The sequence below is a fragment of the Rhinolophus hipposideros genome (genome assembly GCF_964194185.1).
Source record: "Rhinolophus hipposideros genome assembly, chromosome: 21".
NCBI lineage: Eukaryota > Metazoa > Chordata > Mammalia > Chiroptera > Rhinolophidae > Rhinolophus > Rhinolophus hipposideros.
Window position 1 is genome coordinate 10,254,988 of NC_138067.1, and position 19,964 is coordinate 10,274,951.

The 19,964-nt window shown below is 56.6% G+C and overlaps 1 protein-coding gene across 5 annotated transcripts; it reads left to right on the plus strand.

The window, feature by feature from the left end:
• Positions 1-731: 731 nt before the first annotated feature.
• KATNB1 (katanin regulatory subunit B1) lies at positions 732-19,385 on the plus strand. 5 transcript variants are annotated; one of them, XM_081030355.1, is made up of 20 exons: positions 741-876; positions 1,949-2,249; positions 6,125-6,255; positions 7,987-8,104; positions 13,279-13,379; positions 13,717-13,758; positions 14,388-14,471; positions 14,691-14,806; positions 15,244-15,315; positions 15,469-15,619; positions 15,729-15,919; positions 16,038-16,168; positions 16,559-16,609; positions 17,272-17,339; positions 17,461-17,580; positions 17,669-17,818; positions 18,046-18,122; positions 18,203-18,277; positions 18,512-18,628; positions 18,957-19,385. In XM_081030355.1, exons 2-20 carry the CDS (start codon positions 2,210-2,212, stop codon positions 19,087-19,089), a joined length of 1,968 nt encoding a protein of 655 aa, XP_080886481.1. In that variant the 5' UTR covers positions 741-876; positions 1,949-2,209; the 3' UTR covers positions 19,090-19,385. The 5 variants fall into 5 exon arrangements, with proteins under 5 accessions (XP_080886483.1, XP_080886481.1, XP_080886484.1 ...); XM_081030358.1 differs by having other exon boundaries at positions 17,512-17,580; XM_081030356.1 differs by having other exon boundaries at positions 869-1,126.
• The last annotated feature ends 579 nt before the right edge of the window (positions 19,386-19,964 follow it).

Sequence of the window (19,964 nt, forward strand, 5' to 3'; positions counted from 1 at the left end):
TCCTAGGCCCACCCCACCGACGAATCACAAATGAAGTCGGCCTTTCTCGGACTCCTAGTCGGCGATCCCCGTAAAGGAGCGGCCCACTCATCCATTCACCGAGACCTCGGCGGTAGGGGCAACACTTCCGGGCTCCACACCTCATTCGACCTGGAATCAGTTTCCGTTTCCCTCTAGGTCTCCTGTGGGGGATTCAAGCTGGTGTTAGAGCCAAAGAAGAGGGCAAAATCCTCAGACCAAAGCAGCACTGCCAGAGGTAAACGGAAGTAGGAACCCTGGCAAAATGCTGACTAAGGACTCCTCCCCGCTTCGCCCCACTACAAGATGGAAGGTCTGCGGCCTCACGCTGTTCCCAATGTCCTCTTCCCATTGGTTGTCTGGGAATTGGTTTTCCAATAATGTTCACGCTGATTGGCCGAGCTGAGACGGTTGCTAAAGTGATTGGTGGCGGCCGCCATTGGAGGGCGTCTCTAAAATTTTTCAAACGCAAAGTAGGTTCGAGGTAGAGAAGGAAAGAGGGAGGAAAGGGAAAGTTTGAGGCGGAGGCGGGACTAATGAAACGGCAGCCCGTATTGGTTCATTAGAGGCTGAGGGGCGGCTCTTGAACTCTCCTTCCTCATGATTAGTCCAATTCAGGAAGAGAGGGCGGGTACTTGGGAAAAGCGGCAGAAGCGCCTGCTTTGATTGGTCAAACCTGGCGGGAGGTGGAGCGCCCGCGGCGGCTGATTGGTGAGGGAGGTGAGTTGGGCAGGGCTCTGAGACGGAGGTTTTGTTGTGAGGGTCGGTTGTCAAGCAGCGGCCAATCAGGGCAGGGGATGGAGGCAAGTGGGGGTCGTCCCTGGAGCGGAGCCTCGGATTCCGGAGCCGCAGCTGCAGGTGGAGTGGGCAAGGGGACGAGGGGACGAGGGGCCCTGGACTGGGCCAAGCCAGGCGGTGTCGGGCCGGGCTGCGGCAGAGAGGGCTCTGGGCGCGGGGAGGCTGGAGCCATTGCCCCGCCAGCTGAGAGAAGTGGGAGGATCAGGGGAGGCCGAGGGACCAGACTTCGCCTCGGGAGGGGCGGAACCGACGAGGAGGCCTGAGGGGAAAACCGGGGAGGCCGGAAGCAGAGCCGGGGGTCTGCAGGAGGGTGGGTGATGAACGGGGACACAAGAAACGGGAATGAATGAATGGGGATACTGGTAGCGGAGGGGAAAGGAGAGTAAAGGGGGTCTGGCGAGGCAGGGGCCAATTTAGGGAGCTCAGGAAACAAGATGTGCGCGGATGGGGAGCGCAGCAGGCAGGGAGAAGGGGGAGTGAACGGAGGCCTGGAGGGGCAGGACTGGCGAACCCAGGAGAAACGGGACAGGCAGGGGTCGTGGGAAATGGTTTGGCTTTTTAGAGTTGAGGGGATCATACTGACTGCTGCCGCCGGGTGGCCTAGTTCCCAGCTCTGTCCTTGGACATCACAGGCACCAGGAGTAGTTCCTTTGCCACACACTGCGGGTGGGGGTTGGATCCTCAGGGCCCTGTTTGAGATTCCCCCTGGAGAAGACTTCGTGCCCGTCTGGGGAGCCTCCCACGGGCCCCTAGGCTTAGCCTTGACTCCACCCACTTCCCATGGGTCGGAAAAAACAGTGACTCCTAGAGATGTATCGGAACCTCAGACATGTGCTCTTCCCCGCCCCACTGCGGCTGCCGCGCCTCAGGCCGCCAGCCTCCTGGAGCAGAGCCTCCTCCCGTCATCCTGGCCTCTGGAAGGACCTTTTTCCCTGCTCCCTGCTTGAGGTGCCCCCTCTCCACATTCTCAAACCCAATTTGCAGTGCAGCTCTTGGGGGCTTTAGTGGGTGTCTGTCTTTCTCGCGTGGCCTTGGTGATCCAGGGAGCTGTGGCCGCAGTTCTTCATATCAGGGTACCCTGAGCTCCCACTGAGTGTTTCCTAACACGCCATCCCCTCTGTTTGTGTTCCAGCCCAGTGTTGAGCTCAGATGGCTCAAGCCTGACGTTCCATGATCCAGGATCCTGAAAGGTGCGCACAGGCTGCTCTGTGGCTGCTGTGTATGAGTTAAAACTACAGGTCCATCCAGAGCCAGGAGACAAGGCATTCCCTCTGCCTGGATGTGTGGGAACTCCCTGCCAACTTGATTGGCAGATCTGGGGGGGATCCACCCCCACCCCACGAGGAAAGCACAGTCTGTTTTGTGGGAGCTTCAGGTGCCAGCCAGCTGAAGGATGGCCACCCCTGTAGTCACCAAAACAGCCTGGAAGTTGCGTGAGTAGTTTTCTTTCTTTCTCACCCCATTTACCCTGTTAGCTGTCTGCTGCTGGGAGCCTGAACCCCCAGCTTTGTCTTCTATTCTTGGCACAGGGCGAGACCCCTAGGCTTTGGAGTAAAATAGACCAAGAGGCAAATCATGACTTTGGCACTTCTTAGCTGGGTGACATTGGTCAGGTGACTTAACCTCTCTGAGGCTTAGTTTCCTATCTGTACAATACATACATTCTAGAGTTGCTGTGAGATTCAAGTGAGAAAATGAATATATAATAAATCACTTAGTGTAGGATTTCCAGTTAGGCTGACAGCCGGGATGGGGTGAAAATCCTGAAAGGTATTCTTTGCATTTTCAGACATCTCAGAAGTTAAGCTGAGGGCGTCTTGGGGGTGGGGCGGGGGTGACAGGGTAGACAGAGGGATGTTGACAGGGCTCTGGAATGTAACTGAGTTGGAGCAACACCACTTCCACCATTACCCGACAGCAGTTCTGAACTCTGATCTGAAGACCTCTTTATACTCTTAAAAATTATTGACGATCCCAAAAAGTTTTTGTTTATGGGAGTTATATCTATCATTATTTACCAGTTAGAAATACTGAGACATTTAAAAACATGCTATTAATGATGGTTCCCCAGATCATATTTTCAGGACCACGGCCCTACTCATTAGTGCTTCCATGGGCCCTACCCCACCTTTAATAACTGGTTGGCATATATTTAGTGTGCCCAGACTGGTCACCCTGTGCTATGAGCTGTCCTGGGCTGTTTTCAGAAGCTCGGGCAAGGCTCCTTCACTTTTAACTGTGGGAACTTGGGCAAAGCTTTCAGCTGGGCCCCAGTGTCCTCATTTGTTAAATGAGAGGCCTGGGCTATTTTCAAGTTGTTCCTCAAATTGTTTCAAATTGTTCTGGGAGAATGCTGTTAATGGCTCCCAAGGAAGGCACACTTTGATCCGAGTGGTTTTGTATTTAGAGGGGTTATGTATCTACACCTTCAACAGCTGCTCTTTTCTGAGCATAGAGTCAGGCACTAGGGAGACAGCGGGGTCAAAATAGACAAGGGCTCTGCCCTGGGGCGCAGAACCTGGGGAGAGCAACTGGCAGGAATAACTACACCCCTCTGTTTCTCTTGATCGAATTCGAAGCTGGGACATATGCTTTGATCAATTCACTAGGTGCTGGGGGAGTGGAGTAGGGAAGTATTGTAAGCTGCCTGAACAGCATGTACAAAGGCCCTGAGGGAGGAATGTCAGTGCATTGGAAGGACTCAAAGGAAGCCATGAGCTGCAGCACAGCATTGAGGAGAATGTGGTGCCACAGAGCCTTCTGAGGCTTCAGCTTTATCTGAAAGGCAAAGCCAAATCTTGAAAATGTTCAAGTGGGAGATAACGTGATCAGTCATATTGGGCATCTGCTGACAATTTCATGTGCACAGCATTTTAACTGAAGAGCCTAAGGCCAATGACCTCTGACTGTGGCTCTAGAGCTCGCAAGGATCAGAAGGTGCTTGGCCAGCGTGAAGCCCCGTTCTTTGCACCTTCCATTTGGGATGCTAGTCCTCAGTGCCTCTGGCCAGAGTGCTGTGTTCCCAGCTCTGGCTGGGACAGGGGGCCCAAGTCGTGCCACCTGAGCTTGGGAAACTGTCATGGGCTTTTGCCACAGGGTGAAGCAGCCGCTGCCAGCCTGGCCTGCCTGTAGATGCTGTGAGGATCTTTATTTGTTTGCACTAAAGTGTGTTACCCAAGCCTGGACCATTGGTGGGTGCTGTCCTTTAGGTCAGTGCCCTGTGCCGAGGCCTCCTCTGCCTGGTACCCATGGTGTGTCCGCTCTCCCCCTTGGTCTCTCCAGGGGCTCCAGTCAGTCCTGGGTCGGGTTGCTTAGAGGGAAGTAGTCTGAGCCCTTCTAGAAGGGCTCAACCTCCGTATCCTTCTAACCTCAGAGTCTGTGGTTCTTCCAGCTGGATGCCCTGTCCCAGAAACCCTCCGATCAGGCTGTAGCATGAAGACAGGAATCTAATCACCCTTATTCCCCAGTGTCTCCCCAGTTCTGGGCCTGGAATAGGCACCCAGGAATCATATATATTATGAATTAATGGCTGTCTCCAGGGGCAGCCGTCCTGAGGCCCAGAGAGGGATGACAGTGTACCCAAGAAGGCCCAGTGAGGTAGGGCACAGCCAGAGCTTTCCCTGAGAAGGGAGAGAGCCGAGGTAGACACTCAGGCCCGCAGTAGGTCAGAGGTGTAGGGCAGTGCCTGTGTGGAGTGTCTCCAGAGAAGGGGAGAAGGCCTGGGGCTTGGGAACAGTGCTCAGCGAGAAGGTGGCTTGTCTTCTTTCTGGGGTGGGCAGTCACTTTAGCCAAACAGAAGGTCTTGAACCCCAGGCATCTACCCGTATGGTTTCCAGAGGACAGAGGCTCCTTGGTTGAGATGTGGATTAGAGAGGGGCCCTGGTCCCTTGGATTGAGTGACAGGGTCTCTGAGGCCCTGGCTGACGTTGGGACTCTTGCCCAGGCTGGGGCTGGATGCTGCTTGTGCCTGGCTGGGCCATGAAGTTGGGTGTCATCGCTGAGGTCGAGCCTGGGGCCTGGTCCCCGGACAGTTTTGCTAGCCCTGCTGAGCCAGGCTGCCTGGCAAGCAGCCTTCCTGGGCCTCGTTTCACAACCTCCCTGTGGTCTGAAGCCCGCACCACAGAGGCCACCAGGCAGGGTGCAGGCCGTCACCCCAGCCGGCCTCCCAGGTGCCTCAGCATAGCACGACGGGGTTTTCCCTCCGTCTGTGTGAGGAGACCTGTCTTGTCTCCTTCTTGTTCCCAAGAGGGACTCACACGGAGATGAGCTTGGAGGCCTGGGTTGCCTCCTGGTTCCTTGCCCATGTTTTCTTCCCTTTGGAGCACTGTTGATGCCCCCTGAGGCTCTGTCTGCTGCCCCCGCAGCACAAGCCAGGGGCCCTCGTGGCTGCCCACAACGACCGTATCTCCCCTCTGCCTGGCAGCCGTCACTCCCGTCCCCTCACTCCCTGACCTCTCAGTCAGCTGTTTCCTTCCCCCCTCCTCATGAAGCCCACCCTCCTGTGCCCACATGAGGCCCTAATACCCACTCTCCGTAGTGACTAGTCCTGAGCCTGCGTACCAACCGCGGAGCCCCTGCTCCCTGTGCAGCAGCTCAATAAGCCAGGCGCTGTTGTTATCTCCATTTACTAGAAGAGGAACCCAGCACTCAGAGAGGGTGAGTGACTTGTCTAAGGCCACACAGCCTGCAATAGCAGAGCTCAGGCCAGAACCCGGTCCATGATTCTGAGGCTGTGGGCTGAAGCCCTGGGTGAGCTCCCCTTGGGACAGCTTGGCTAGAGTTGACCTTAATGGTTCTTAAAGTGTGTTCCCCAAAGTGAGGTTTGTGTGTGCAGTGAGTGGCGAGGTGCTTAGGTGGAACATAGGTCAGTATTTTTTATCTTAATAATTGTTTTCATTTTCTTTTCATATTATGGAAAAAAGTATAATGAACATATCAATCAAACTGGTAATTTCGTGGCTATTCTTGCTTACAAGGCAGAGCTAAATAAAAATAAGTGATTTTAAAAAATTGAGCCTAGTATTACCAGTCGATGTGCAGAAAAAGGGCAAAAAATCATGAGGCCTCAGGGTGGGACAGGAATAACTGAAGTTGAGAGGCAGTCCTTTTTGCCTCAAGCCCAGGCCCTGCCTTGTCAGCTGGTGTCCTGTGGGGTTTCTGAATAACAAAGTGGAGCTGAGGGGGGCAGAGCCCTCCCACGGGGCTTCTGGTGTTGGAGCTGGGGGCCACGCAGGGCCAAGCCCACCCCTCCACCACGTGACCCATCAAGCCCCCTGACTGCCTTCTCCCCTTGCCCTTTCCTGTGTAGAGGAGATCGTCGCTCATGCCAGCAATGTGTCCTCGCTGGTGCTGGGCAAAGGTTCTGGGCGGCTGCTGGCAACAGGCGGGGACGACTGCCGTGTCAACCTATGGTCCATCAATAAGCCCAACTGCATCATGGTGAGCCTCGGCCGGCCAGCAGGCCCAGGGGCAAGGGACGGGAGGGGACTCTGGGCGGGGGGTGTTGGGGTAAGGAGCGGGCGGCTTCTCAGGTACCCTGCCCGAGGGCACCCAGCCCGTGTGCAGGGGACATAGCACACCATCTGGGTCTTCCCCAGCTGTCTGCTCAGGAAGACCAAGGACAAGCCTGGATGGCAGGGACAGTGGCCAGTGCTCAGGAATGGGGGCACCTGGCTGCAGGACAGTACTGTCGGGAGCCTTTTGGGGCCTCAGACTCGCCGAGTTCTTTCTCGTGTTAGGTTTATGCACGTGCTCCTCCCTCTGCAGGCAGTCCACTTTGGTCTATTTCTGTGCATTTCTGAGGATGTATGAACTCATACAGTTCCACCTCCAAAAGATACGCCGTAAGCAGTGAAACAGCTTCCTTCCTCCCCTGACCTCCACTTCTCGCCCTGGAGACAACCATGCCTCCGATTCCTCTGTGTCCTTCCAGAATTATTTTGTACACTCACGAGCAAATGTGCATGCCTCTCCCCTCCGCCTCCTATTTTCCATGAATGGTATCATACTGTACACACTGCCTCCAACGTTTTTCGCCTGAAAGTATCACGGAGGTTAGTCTTTACCATATGCAGAGGGTTGCCGCATACATTTTTATGGCTGAATGAATGGCAGTCCATTGCACAGGTGACCATGGATGACCATAACTTATCCAACCAGTTCCTTGTGCTGGGTATTTACATTGTTTCCAGTCTTTTGTCCAAAAGAGTCACTGCAGTGAGTAACCTTCCATGTGTGTTGCACATGTGTCTAAGTTTGTGTAGGGCAAGCTCCCAGAGGCAGAGCTGCTGTTGTGCAGGCATGTGCATTTGTAAATGTGGGTAGATTGTGCCCAGTTACTCTCTGTGTAGTTTGTACCCATTTACACTCCTGCCGGTGATGTTTGGGAATCAGACAAACTGCTTGTGACTGCCTGGTCTTGGGGTAATTCTGCTGAGGAGCAGTTTTCCCCTAGGGTCCCCAACCCCCATGGGGAATGTTGTCTTAGCAAACACTGATGGAGTCATCACTGTGCCCTAGGTTGGCCAGTGCCTGGCGGGGAGTGACAGACACCATGGATTTCAGATTCTGGCCTCTGTCCAGAAAGCTGGAAATGCCAGCGTCTCCCACCCCTGTCTCCCGGGCTCAGCCCGACCCAGCTCTGGCTGGGTGAGAGTGTCCGGGTTTTCCAGCAGAGTTACTCCCAGTCCCTCAGGATTCCGAGAGCCCTGCCTGGGAGCATGGCTGGGTCCTCCAGCAGGGGCAGCCCCAGGGATCCAGGCATTCCAGAGGGGTGAGATGTGCGCTGCTAATGAGCCAGGCCTCGGTTCTGCCACATTTCCCCTCCTGAGGGTCTTGGAGATGGGAGCAGAGCCTAGGTGGGCAGTGGTTTGGACTCAGGACTAAAGGGTCAGCTGCTCCTCTCCAAGGGTTAAGGGCCATTGCTGTAGGTGACGTCCATGTCAGCATGGCGGGCAGTGGGAGAGGCTGGAGCATGAGTGGGATCTGGGCCACTGATGGCCCTGGGAGCTGAGGCCGAAAGAAGTGGCTGCTCAGTCAGCTGTGGCGAGCCTGGGTGTGGCTCTGCGCTTGGGGCACTTCTCTGACACACTTTCTGGGACCCCAGAAATTGGGGCAGCAGCTGAGGGTCTGTCCGCGCAGTGTGCTAAAGTTGCCTCCCTTTCTCCACAGAGCCTGACGGGTCACACGTCCCCAGTGGAGAGTGTCCGCCTCAACACCCCTGAGGAGCTCATTGTGGCCGGCTCCCAGTCGGGCTCCATCCGCGTCTGGGACCTGGAAGCTGCCAAAAGTAGGCATCTACGCTCGCCTCCCCTATTCGCAGCCTGCGGTCCTGCTGTCTCAGGCTCTCCTGTCCAGCTGCTTCCTCCGGGAAGCCTGACGGAGCGCTGACCAGACTGCGTGCGATTCCCCCACCCCCATTAGTCGGGCAGCAGCAACGTGCTCTGCTGTCTGAGTGCTGGCTCTCAGAGGTGCCCAGTAAATGTCTGAATAGACAACTGTGTGGATGGGCAGATGGGTGTGTGTGGATTCAGAGCCTGGAAAGACATCAGGTGCCACCAGGGGCCACACAGGACATGTAAACGAGTAAGCCGGTTATGTGAGGCACAGTGGGGAGTGTGCGCCGACTTGGAGAAGGCCCCCGCTCTGCTCTGGCAACCTGCCTGCAGGAATGGGGCTGGGGTGGCCAGACCTTCTGTTTCCTTGTGCTCTGTTTTCAGTTTAGTTTTCATCTTTATGGAAGTTATGCATACTTTGAAAAGTCAGATACCGATAGTTCTACAAATATTCACAATGGAAAGAAGAAGTCTTTGCTCCACTCCTCAACCTTCTGTCCTTTTACCTGGAGTTTTGCTAATTCCCTCTATTTTTCTAAACAACGTGGTTATACTGCACTTTCTTTTAGAAAACATTTTACGTACTAGCTGTTGCCTTCGTACTACTGAAGGTGAGAAGTTAGCTCTCGTGGAGCCACTCACAACATTCTTCTCCATCCTCCCAATTCCACCTTTTAAATATCTACTGTTTATAGTCTCAGGACCATACAGATATTATTTGGGGCTGATCATATTTCTTTTCTTTTTATAACTTTGTTTCCCTGGTATTAATAATTGTGGTTTTTTTTTTCCATCTGCATGTTTCCTACATCTTTATTACTAATTCATCCCCAAATTCTCTGCCAGAAGGGTAAACCTCCTTCAGTTTACCCTCAAACCCATCCCATAAGCAAGGTCTTTTCTCAGAGCCACTGTCCCCCAGGTCCTAGTGGCCTGGGGGCACCCGGGCCTGCAGCCCAGATGTCATCCTGTGCGCTCCTGGTCTCCTCTCCAGGGAACTCTCTCCATCTGCTGCTCTGATCCCACGTTGTCACTTTTCTTGGTTTTCTCCCTCTTTTTGATGGAGAACATTCTTTCATAGCTTACTAAGAAAGGTGCACAACAGGCAGTTTTAGAGACCTTCATGATTGAGAATGACTTTATTCTACCCCATCCTCTCTTTTAACAGTTCGAGTATAGAATTCCAGGTTGGAAATGCTTTTCCCTCCGAGTTCTGAAGGTGCAGTGCCATTGCGTTTTGGGTTCCACGGTTGCTGTTGGGAGATCACTGCTGTCTCCTCCCGGACCCCTCATGTGGGACCTGCTGCTTTCCTCTCTGTGCCTCTCTCGCTGCAGGCTTGTAGGGTCTTTGTCCCAGCGTCCTGAAGTTGTACACTGATGAACCTTGGTGGGTCAACATTTATACCTACGCTAGATCCTTGCCAAGTCCTTTCAGTCTGTAACCTCATGCCCTCGGTTCTGGGCCAAGTGGGGTGTCTCGCCATCCCTAGAAGAGGGGCTTCCTCTCAGCCTGAGCTGGGTGTTGCCACACGGCATTGTGGGTGCTGCCAGCTCTATGGATTTTTCAAGAGAAGCTGGGAATCTGGAAATTTAAGTGGAATCACCCATTTCTGAACATTGACAACTAATTCAGCATTTTTTCAGAACAGCGTGCAGTTCAATGCTGAGAAGTCTAAGTAAAACCCATTTGCTCACTGCTTTTTGCCAGCCTCTATTCTGGACCTTCCAGGAGGCCATTGCTACTTGAAGGACAGGAGAGGAAATGGTGGCATGGATTTTGCCAAGGCTGCTTTACCCAGAAGTGAGCCCCCCTTCCTGACTGAGACTTATAGGTCCTTCTGGGCCTCTCCTGTGGTGCGTGCTCTGCCTCTGCTGCAGGACGGCAGCCATTGGCCACGCACACCTGGTGGCCAGGTTCATTCTTCCCAAGGGCAGTGGTTTTGTGTAGGTGGCCCTCCAGAAATGTGGTGCCCCTGGCCTCTTGGGTGATGTTTGCCAACCCAGTGATGGGCTGTTTAAGAAAGCGCCCAGGATCTCTTGGATGACAAATGGGTCGCATACTTTGCATCTGAGCACACGGTCCCACTGCCTGGCCACACACAAGACTCATGCGTCTATGCTGGCATCGCTGGACTTGAGGGGCTGGCCGGGGTCCAGCTGAGAAAGCAGAAAGGCCCGGGCCGAGGGCGGGTCACTTCTTGGAAAACTTCTTCCTGAACCCAAATCCCAGCGGATGGCACCATTCACTGAGGAGCAAAGGGAAAAGAAGACACGGGTACCATGCATTCTCAGCCACACTTATTTCGCGCATAAGGGGAATGTGAGACTTCCTTGAGGTGGGCAAAGAATAACAATGGAAGACCTCTGGAATTCCTGGGCACTGGATTCCCAGGGCTAGCTGCTGTCAAGGAGCTTGTTAAAAACACACGGCCCAGACCCCACTCCCAGGATACCTGACTCAGAATTCAGGTGAGCCCAGAATTGGGCTTTCAATAAGCTTCCAGGTGATTCTGAAGCAGATCCAGGTTGGCAGAGCCCCTTTGTTTGTCATATGTGCATGCTGGGGTCCAGGGAGGACACCAAGCTTGGTAAAGACCCTATAGCTGAGTAGCTGCTCAGCTGGGAGAGCTTGGAGGCTCCTGAATGGGGTACACAGACCCCAGGGGCCCTTCACCCTGCAGCTCCCAGGTGTGACCAGACAGAGGCCCTCCTGGGACTGAAGAGCAAGGGCAGAAGTCACACCAGAAGAATGTGGTCCTGCCTGCTTTCGTGACACAGCCAGAGGGCGAGGGTGGGTCAGCCAGGGATGCCACAGGAGGGCGGCCCACGCAGGGTGGGACTCCACATCTTCTCGGGGCGGGGCAGGATTCTGGAAACTGGCGTGGGGTGCAGAGTGGCTGGAGCAGGAGCCAGCATGAGTGCCCCCTCCAGGCCCTGGACTGATCAGCATGTGCTCGAGGTCTCCTGGCCCAGAAAGGCAGTGTTGAGACCCTGGTGGCATGTGACAGCTACAGAGCGAGGAGGGGCAGCTGCTCCGGTTTTGGTGCAATTAAGTTAGCTACTCCGAGGACAGATGTGTCAGGTGCCTTGTCACACTCCGTGAAGGATGTAAAGGCAGGTCAGTCCCAGCTCAGTGCCCCACAGGACCTGTGCAGAGGGGCCCCGAGTAGGATGGGTGGAAGGGCATCGGCAGCAGGATGGACCGTGTCTTCAAGGCAGATGACAGCTAGAGCAGCTCACTTATTCTGTTCTCAGCTGTGCCTGTCCTGTCCTAGGAGCTTTAGACAACTGTGACCCAGGTAGAGGGTCACACGGTAAAGCAAGCTGCTCAGGAGTCCGGTGCCTGCTTTAAATTCTGGCTCTACCTTGCCGACCGGCCGGAAGTGCGCTGCTTCCCTCTGAGCCTCAGGCCCTCAGCCACCTCCTGGTGGTGTTGGAGCTTGGGAAATTACTTAGCTTGTTCTGTGAACACCAGAAGTGCTCAGCAGATATCCTGGGATGAGGGAAGTGCCCGAAAGGCCATGGCACTGAGTAGTCACCACTGGGGCCAGAACACAAGAGAACCAGGACAAGTATTCCGAGGCCTGAGGAGGAGAGAACATCCATCTTGGGAGACAGAGAGGATGAAGGCAGGCCTTGTGCAGGAAGAAATTATAATGAGAATTATAACTGGCATTTGTTGAGCACTTAACCATGTGTCAGGCCCATCCTAAGAACTTTATGTCCATTTTATTACATGATCCTGACCATAACCAATTTGAGACTCAGGGAGGGTAAGGGATTGCTCACGGTCACATAGCAAGCAAGGAGCAGAGCCAAGACTGCTTCCAATTCTGTCTCCAGAGCCCTGGACCTGAACCTGAGGGATGCAGACGGTCATACAATAGTTTGTTTAATTCACCCATTGTGGGGCCGGCCCGGTGGCTCAGGCGGTTAGAGCTCCATGCTCCTAACTCCGAAGGCTGCCGGTTGGATTCCCACATGGGCCAGTGGGCTCTCAACCACAAGGTTGCCGGTTCAATTCCTCGAGTCCCGCAAGGGATGGTGGGCTGTGCCCCCTGCAACTAGAAACGGCAACTGGACCTGGAGCTGAGCTGTGCCCTCCACAACTAAGACTGAAAGGACAACAACTTGAAGCTGAACAGCACCCTCCACAACTAGGATTGAAAGGACAACAACTTAGGAAAAAAGCCTGGAAGTACACACTGTTCCCCGATAAAGTCCTGTTCCCCTTCCCCAATAAAATCTTTAAATAAAAAAAAAAAATCACCCATTGCATTGAGCTTGACTCTCTTATCCCTAAAGCATTATGCTTGGAGGCTACCTGAACACCTCCTTCAACAGAAAGCTCACTACCTCTCAGAAGGTACCCCGATTCACCTTGGCTCAAACCTAAGGATGGCTGGATTCCTGTACCACTTGGCCCCAGCTCTCATGGGGTGATCAGTTTCATTCAGATGGTGGAATTATAAATCTTTTAAAAAGCAAGACATTTGAGGCCAGAGAGAAGAGACAAATTTGAGTGGCACCAGGAACATTAACACACAGTTTGCCTGTGGGCCAGGCTGGACCGGGCCATGAAGCAGCCTAAAACCTTGGAGGATGGGAGACATGGTTTCTCGGGGCAGCAGAAGGTGGTTCACGCTCCGCCCCTCAGGGTTCTGAGGCCCCAGTCATCTCCCTGTGCTCGGCTCTCACAGCATGTTCTTAGCTGCCCTCAAGATCCCTGGGACAGGACCAGTGTGAGGGTCAGGGCCACCCCAGGCACACCCTCCGCTTGCCCTCCTTGGGGCCTCTGCCCACACTTCCTTCTGCCTGACATCACATCCTCCCTCATCCTTCGCACTTGCATGAACACACTAGGACGAGCCCAGTGGCACAAGGTGGCGGTAGTGCGTGATAACGTTTTTTGGGGGACTCACATAGTAACAAATGGCTACGCCTCTCAAGAGAAAAATAGGAAAATAGGTTGTTAGGGTGGTAAGACCCTAGTTGATGTTTTCCCCCTATTGTTGAAATCTGTTATTGTTCAGTTTATATTAAAGCCCACACACAATGAAGACGACAGCCCTTCTCTGTCAGCCGTCTTATTTGCCTCACGCCATCATCTCTGCTTTCTTCCTTTTAGTTCTTCGCACACTCATGGGACACAAAGCCAACATCTGCAGCCTGGATTTCCACCCATATGGCGAGTTCGTAGCCTCGGGTTCCCAGGACACAAACATCAAGGTGAGACCCCACTCTGAGCCTTATGTCTCTCACTGGGCGGGCCGTGGGATTGGCCGTGTGTCCTGTCTCAGAGGGTGGGCTTTCAGCTCTATATGGAGGCGTCTTCCCTCTCTGTGGCAGCATTTCTCCTGAGAATTCCCAGCTTCAGTGTGCAGTTTCTAGACCCCTGTCATTTTGGGGTGTAATGACGTGGAGGTGCCCAGGGCATTCGCTGCTCACAGCCGCACACTGCCCTCCGACCCAGGCTCCAGGACAGCCCAGGCTCTGGGCCTCCCCCACCCAAGCCCGCCCTTGCTCAGGGCCTGTCTTGACTGCCCCTCTGCTCCTCCCCCCACAGCTCTGGGACATCAGGAGGAAAGGCTGTGTCTTCCGATACAGGGTAAGGAGGGCACCTTCTGGTGGTCATTCCACAAGCACCGTGCAGACATGGGGTATAGGTGATGTCTGGACTGGCCTGGAGGGCTGGAGTGGACAGCCGTCCACCATGAGTGAGAACATGAGAAACAAGAGCCCCAGCGAGAATCGTGACTCTGGAGCAGAGCAGAAGTGCCGTGGGTGGTCCACCTGGACCCCAGCTTCCCATGAACCCCTCAGAGCTGTGTTCACCAGACTGCTCCGTTCTCTGGTTTTACAGGCAGGTAATAGGTATCGTTAGGTGAAGGGGGTGCCAGGTCATAGGAGTTTGAAGCACTGAGTTTAACAAAGAATTGTTTTTAGAGGTTTTAGATCCTTTGACATTAAGAGAGGGCATTTAGCTCCCCAAAAAGAGACCTACGATACGTTGCTTCCCCAACTCTGTGACCATGGCATCTTGATTTCCTGGCGCGTCCTGCAGGACTCAGACTCTGACCCCCTATGGAGAAGCGTATCAACATCACCTCCCGCACGGCAGCCCCTCATTGCCTGCTCCCCAGGAAGCACTGCCTGTGAAGGGCAGAGATGGAGTGGGGTGGTGGGGAAGGCAGCCCTGGCCCCTTGGGTGAGCCCAGTCCTCTGTCCTCTCCACAGGGGCACAGCCAGGCCGTGCGGTGTCTCCGGTTCAGCCCCGATGGGAAGTGGTTGGCCTCAGCTGCAGATGACCACACGGTGAAGGTAGCTCCCGGCCTGACCTGGGCCCAGGGCTGGGGACTGGCGTCTGCTGCTCACCCTCAGGCTGGGGCCTCACCTTCTTCCTGACTGGGGTTACATGTCCCAAGCCTGTCCAGAGTGGCAGGTGGTGTGTGGATAAAGAGCTCAGGCTGGAATAGAGGGCGAGTGGGCAGCTGCGGTGTCTGGCCTGGTCCTGATCTCCTCCACCCTGCCCTGCTCCAGCTCTGGGATCTGACTGCTGGCAAGATGATGTCTGAGTTCCCTGGCCACACGGGGCCTGTCAACGTGGTGGAGTTTCACCCCAATGAGTACCTCCTGGCTTCTGGCAGCTCTGACAGGTGAGAAGAAGCAGGGCCCATTGCCCGTGACTGCCATCCTTCTCATCTCTGTCCTCTGAGTGTATGTATATCTGTCCCCAATCTGTCTCTCTGTCCCAGGGTGTCATATGCCTGATGAACCTGTGTAGACTGAATTAACTGCCAGCCAAGTCAAGATGGGACCCTGGTCCCGTGTCCCCTGAGTCTGATTCCTGGCCCCAGTCTGGGCGTTCAAGGGCGTGTCTAGCTCCAAGGCCCATGTTCACCTCCCACCCTCTGAATCCGCTCCCCCTGTCTGCCCAGGGCCAGCCCCGGCCCTAGGCATTGCTTTTAATGGCCCTGACAGGGAGGTGGGGGGTGGACAGGTGTCTGGAGACAAGCGGGCTGCCCCAGCCACGGGCCTGTATGGAGCCAGAAGGAGACCCTGGCTTCCTAGCACAATCTGGCTGCCTTTGCAGGACCATCCGTTTTTGGGATCTGGAGAAATTCCAGGTGGTGAGCTGCATTGAAGGGGAACCAGGGCCCGTCAGGTATGCAGGTAGCTGGGTGGTAGGCCCGGCCTCCTCCTGGGAACTGGGGTGTGGACGTGGGTGGGCCTGTCCCATCTCCACTTCCTCCTGTCCTGGGGTCTCCGCGGCTTCCTCAGGTTTCTCAGACTCATGATCCACTCTCGCCTGGCCTAGGAGTGTCCTCTTCAACCCTGATGGCTGCTGCTTATACAGTGGCTGCCAGGACTCACTGCGTGTCTACGGCTGGGAACCCGAGCGCTGCTTTGACGTGGTCCTAGTCAGCTGGGGCAAAGTGGCCGACCTGGCCATCTGCAACAACCAGCTGGTGAGAAAGCCACCGGGCCTCCAACCCCTTCCACCTCAGGCCCCCACTCCTACCCATACCCCAGCTGCTGTTGCAGAGGGCCCCACCCCAGCTCTGCCGCTTCCTGCAGATAGGTGTGGCCTTCTCCCAGAGCAACGTCTCCTCTTACGTGGTGGACCTGACTCGGGTCACCAGGACAGGCACGGTGGCCCAGGACCCCGTGCAGGACAGCCAGCTGCTGGCACAGCAGCCACCCCTCCCCAGTGCTCCCCTACGACGCATCTACGAGCGGCCCAGCACAGCCTGCAGCAAGCCTCAGAGGTGGGCTTGGGGCTTCAGAGGGCACTGGGGGGCACAGGAGGCAGGCCCGGCCCAGGAAGACTTCAGGAAGCCCAGCCTGGCCTCACTGGGGCCCCGGCGTCCTTTCGGCCATCCCCAGGGTGAAGCAGAACTCGGAGAGCGAGCGCCGCAGCCCCAGCAGCGAGGATGAGCGGGACGAGCGGGAGTCGCGGGCAGAGATCCAGAATGCCGAGGACTACAACGAGATCTTCCAGCCCAAGAACAGCATCAGTGAGGCCTGGCTGCCGTCCCCCCCCCCCCCGGCCCCCGGGTCCCCACCTGTGACATGGAGACAGACTATCCTCTCTGGGGACAGCATCCATGTCAAGCCCTTAGCTCAATGCTTAGCCCGCTCCGGGCCAGGCTCTGGTCCCAGGCCCTTAGGCCCCAGCGGAGGGCCCTGCCTGCCCTAAACAAGGCAAGGCCGTGCGGCCTTAGGGGCAGGCCCAAGGCTTCGTGGGGCTGGGACAGGGTCACAGGGCTGCAACTGTGTGCCTGGGAACCAGCTTCCATCCCCTGCGTCCTGACGGCCCTGGCTCCCAGGCCACCCCCTCCCTGGAGGCTCAGATAGGAGCCCTAGGCTGGCCACCATGAATTCTCCAACCCCCTTCGCCTCTCCAGGTAGGACACCACCCCGGAGAAGTGAGCCCTTCCCAGCACCCCCGGAAGATGGTGAGTCGGGAGGCAGAACCAGGCCTCCCAGAGTCCCCAGCTCCCAGGCCTTTCCCTCTCTGCGCCCCGGCCTCCCCTCCTGTGCCACAATCTTACCCTTTCTCACTGGATCTTTTCCCTCAACTTGCCCAACGACACCTACTGTGTGCCTGGCTAGCCCCTGATGACTGAGTGTGAACAAAGCAGGCCGGTGCTGCCCTCGGGAGCCCACACTCTAGTGAGGAGGGCGAAAGGTAGACACGACCACTCAGATGGGTGCAGAAATGGGACACGTGCGGTGGAGGACGGAGATGGTCGTGGTGACAGGAGTCATAGGGCCCACTGTAGATGGGGCCGCACGACTCTTCATCTCTCACCACGGCGCCCAGCACACACTCATTCCTAGTGAGGGGGCTGATTGCACTGCCTAGCAGAGCCAGGCCTTAGGGACTCCCTGGGTCCCATCGCCACACAGTGCTAAACCCCTGCTTTCTGCTAGACCTGGGGGGAGTAAGTGGAGAGGGGGAGAGGCCCAGGCCTCCCTAGCACCCGTGCTACTGATGTCTCCTTTCCCGGCTGCCCGCCAGCTCCTTCTCCGTCACCTTCAATTACAGGTGCTGCCCAGAGTCCCAGCTGAGCCCAGCCTTCTTCCTGACCCAGAGATCTTTTCCTTTTGTCTCCAGACATGGCCACAGCCAAGGAGGCGGCAAAGCCCAGCCCAGCCATGGACACGCAGTTTCCGGTGCCAAACGTATGTCCAGGTGGCGCAGGTGTGGTGTGGGGCTCAGAAAGGAGCTGGAGTCCTGAACAAGGGTTGGGGGGTAGAGAGGAAGGCCTCAGGCTGGCCACCACTGAGCTCCGGACCCCTCCAGCTCGAGGTCGTGCCCTGGCCCCAAGTCGTCACTTCTACCCCTGCACTCAAGGCCGAGCCTGCCATCATCCCTGCCACCCGGAACGAGCCCATCGGGCTGAAGGCCTCCGACTTCCTGCCCGTGAGTGGGGTCCCAGCCCAAGGATGGGGTGGAGGTCCGTGGCGCGAGGGCAGAGCTTTGCTGCCAGCATCTGGACCCGTCCCAACAGGCCGTGAAGGTTTCCCAGCAGACGGAGCTGGTCGACGAGGATGCCATGTCACAGATCCGCAAAGGCCATGACACCATGTGCGTGGTGCTCACCAGCCGCCACAAGAACCTGGACACCGTGCGGGCTGTGTGGACCACGGGCGACATCAAGGCAAGTGCCAGCCTGTCACCACACCATGGTTGGCTTCACTTGTGTTTCTTCCATCCTCGCCATCTCAAGCTGCCCCTTATTGAGCACCTATTTACAGGCCGGGTCTTGCACTCACCATTTTAGGGGCAGTCTCCTTAATACCCCACAACAAACCCCATCACCACTCCACAGCCCGTCGGGGGCTGCTCGGCCCCCCGTGCTCTCTGACAGGCGCTCTGTTTGCACAGACGTCAGTGGATTCGGCCGTGGCCATCAGTGACCTGTCCGTGGTGGTGGACCTCCTTAACATCGTCAACCAGAAAGCGTAAGTGGCCATGGCGGGTGGAGCGGGCGGAGTGCGCAAGGCTGGGTGCTGAGGGCGTATGTCCCTGGCCCTCTCCCCAGCTCCCTGTGGAAGCTGGACCTGTGCACCACGGTGCTGCCGCAGATTGAGAAGCTTCTGCAGAGCAAGTATGAGAGGTACGTGCGGGAGGGGAGGTGGCAAGGGGCTCCTGCAAGGACCGTGGGAAAGACCCCCAGGGCTGATGCCCACATGAGGTGCCTATGCAGCACTGCTGTCCCCTCCGAGTTCCAGAGAGGGCAGAGTGAAAACAAGCTGTGCCACCTCTGACCCGCTGTCCGTCTCTGCCCCTCTGCCGTGTGTGCCTTGCTCATTATCTGTCTGGGGCTCCATCCATCCGTCTGCCTCTGAAGCTATGTCCAAACAGGCTGCACCTCCCTGAAGCTGATCCTGCAGCGGTTTCTGCCCCTGATCACGGACATACTGGCGGCCCCGCCCTCTGTGGGTGTGGACATCAGCCGGGAGGAGAGGTGAGGGTCCAGGCGGCATGTAGGTATTGGGGTGGGGTGCCACGCCCAGCGGGAACATACCTGCGGGCCTAGCCCACATGAAGGCACTGCTGAAACAGCTTATGGAGAAGGTCATTGTGCCGGGGACAGAGTCCCTGGCTCAGGGTATGGGGTGGGGACAGCCAGAGCCTGGGTTCCTCTAAGGCCTGGCTCTGCCCTGCGCCCTGGTGTGGCCTGGCATGGCCTGGGAGAGGGGCGAGAATGGTTAGGACAGGAAAGGCCCCACGGCAGGTGGCGGTCGTGGTGTCCACACAGCTGGTCATCTCCAACGCTGCCCATCTGCCTTCAGGCTCCACAAGTGCCGGCTCTGCTACAAGCAGCTCAAGAGTATCAGTGGCCTCGTCAAGAGCAAGTCGGGCTTGAGCGGCCGCCATGGCAGTGCCTTCCGGGAGCTGCACCTTCTCATGGCCAGTTTGGACTGAGGACTCCAGTGCGTGGGGGCCACCTGGCAGCCCTCAGGGCCTGGCCTCAGCCCCTGCACCTGTTCCCTGTGCTCCCACTGGCCATGAGCCTCTGCCCTGCCCCCACTGCTGCCATCCTGGAGGAGGCGGCGCTGGCCCACCGGCCACCTCCATAGCCCCGAACTCTCAGACAATTTCTCTCCAGCAACGGCTGCCCAGCTTTGCCAACTCTTGCTTCTTGGGGCAGCAAACCGAGCCTTGGGGCTGCTGCTGTAATTTATAAGGCAAATTTTATTAAATTTGTAACTATTCCCTCATCTTCTTGCTGGGAGGGGCATCATCTGGCCGCGTGTGGTTCTCCCAGGCAGAAGGTGACCTGCCCGGCCTCTGCAGAGAAGAGACCACCCCCTCCAAGCCCCAAAGGTGGTGCCACCCTGGGCCAGCAGGGGCCAGCAGGGTGCCGGCTCGTCAGGACAGGGCCAGTTCAGACTGATTCTGGGGGAGGAGTGGGAGGCAGCAACTCTATGGCTGGGAAGCAGGTGACGCTGGGCCCCACCGTCTCCCGTTCCAGCCTCACTCCCAGCTGTCCGGTGGAGGCCTCCAAGGCCAACAGCTGTACCCTGCAGGATGATGCCCCCCCAAACCCCCAAGAGGCCTCCAGGGACAGGACTGGAAGGGCAGCTGCCCCATCCACCGCTGACTGCCCTGAACAGATGCCCCTCCCTTCAGGAGCCCCCAGGATTGGCTGGCCAGGACAAGCTGCGCCGACCCAGGGGCATCCCTGCTCCCGGGACAGCAGCTGGCGGGTTCAGCCCCAGTGGGGGGAGGACCCCACTGAACACAGGCTACCTCAAGGCTGGGACAGAAATAGGCCAACACAACGTCCATGTGGAGGG

Bases quoted from the DNA above. Each gene is read 5' to 3' on its own strand.
- KATNB1 (XM_081030355.1), top strand. From the start codon at position 2,210: ATGGCCACCCCTGTAGTCACCAAAACAGCCTGGAAGTTGC. The intron at 17,340-17,460 runs GTATGTCCAGGT...GGACCCCTCCAG, and splicing joins CGCAGTTTCCGGTGCCAAAC to CTCGAGGTCGTGCCCTGGCC. The intron at 18,278-18,511 runs GTACGTGCGGGA...CTGCCTCTGAAG, and splicing joins CTGCAGAGCAAGTATGAGAG to CTATGTCCAAACAGGCTGCA.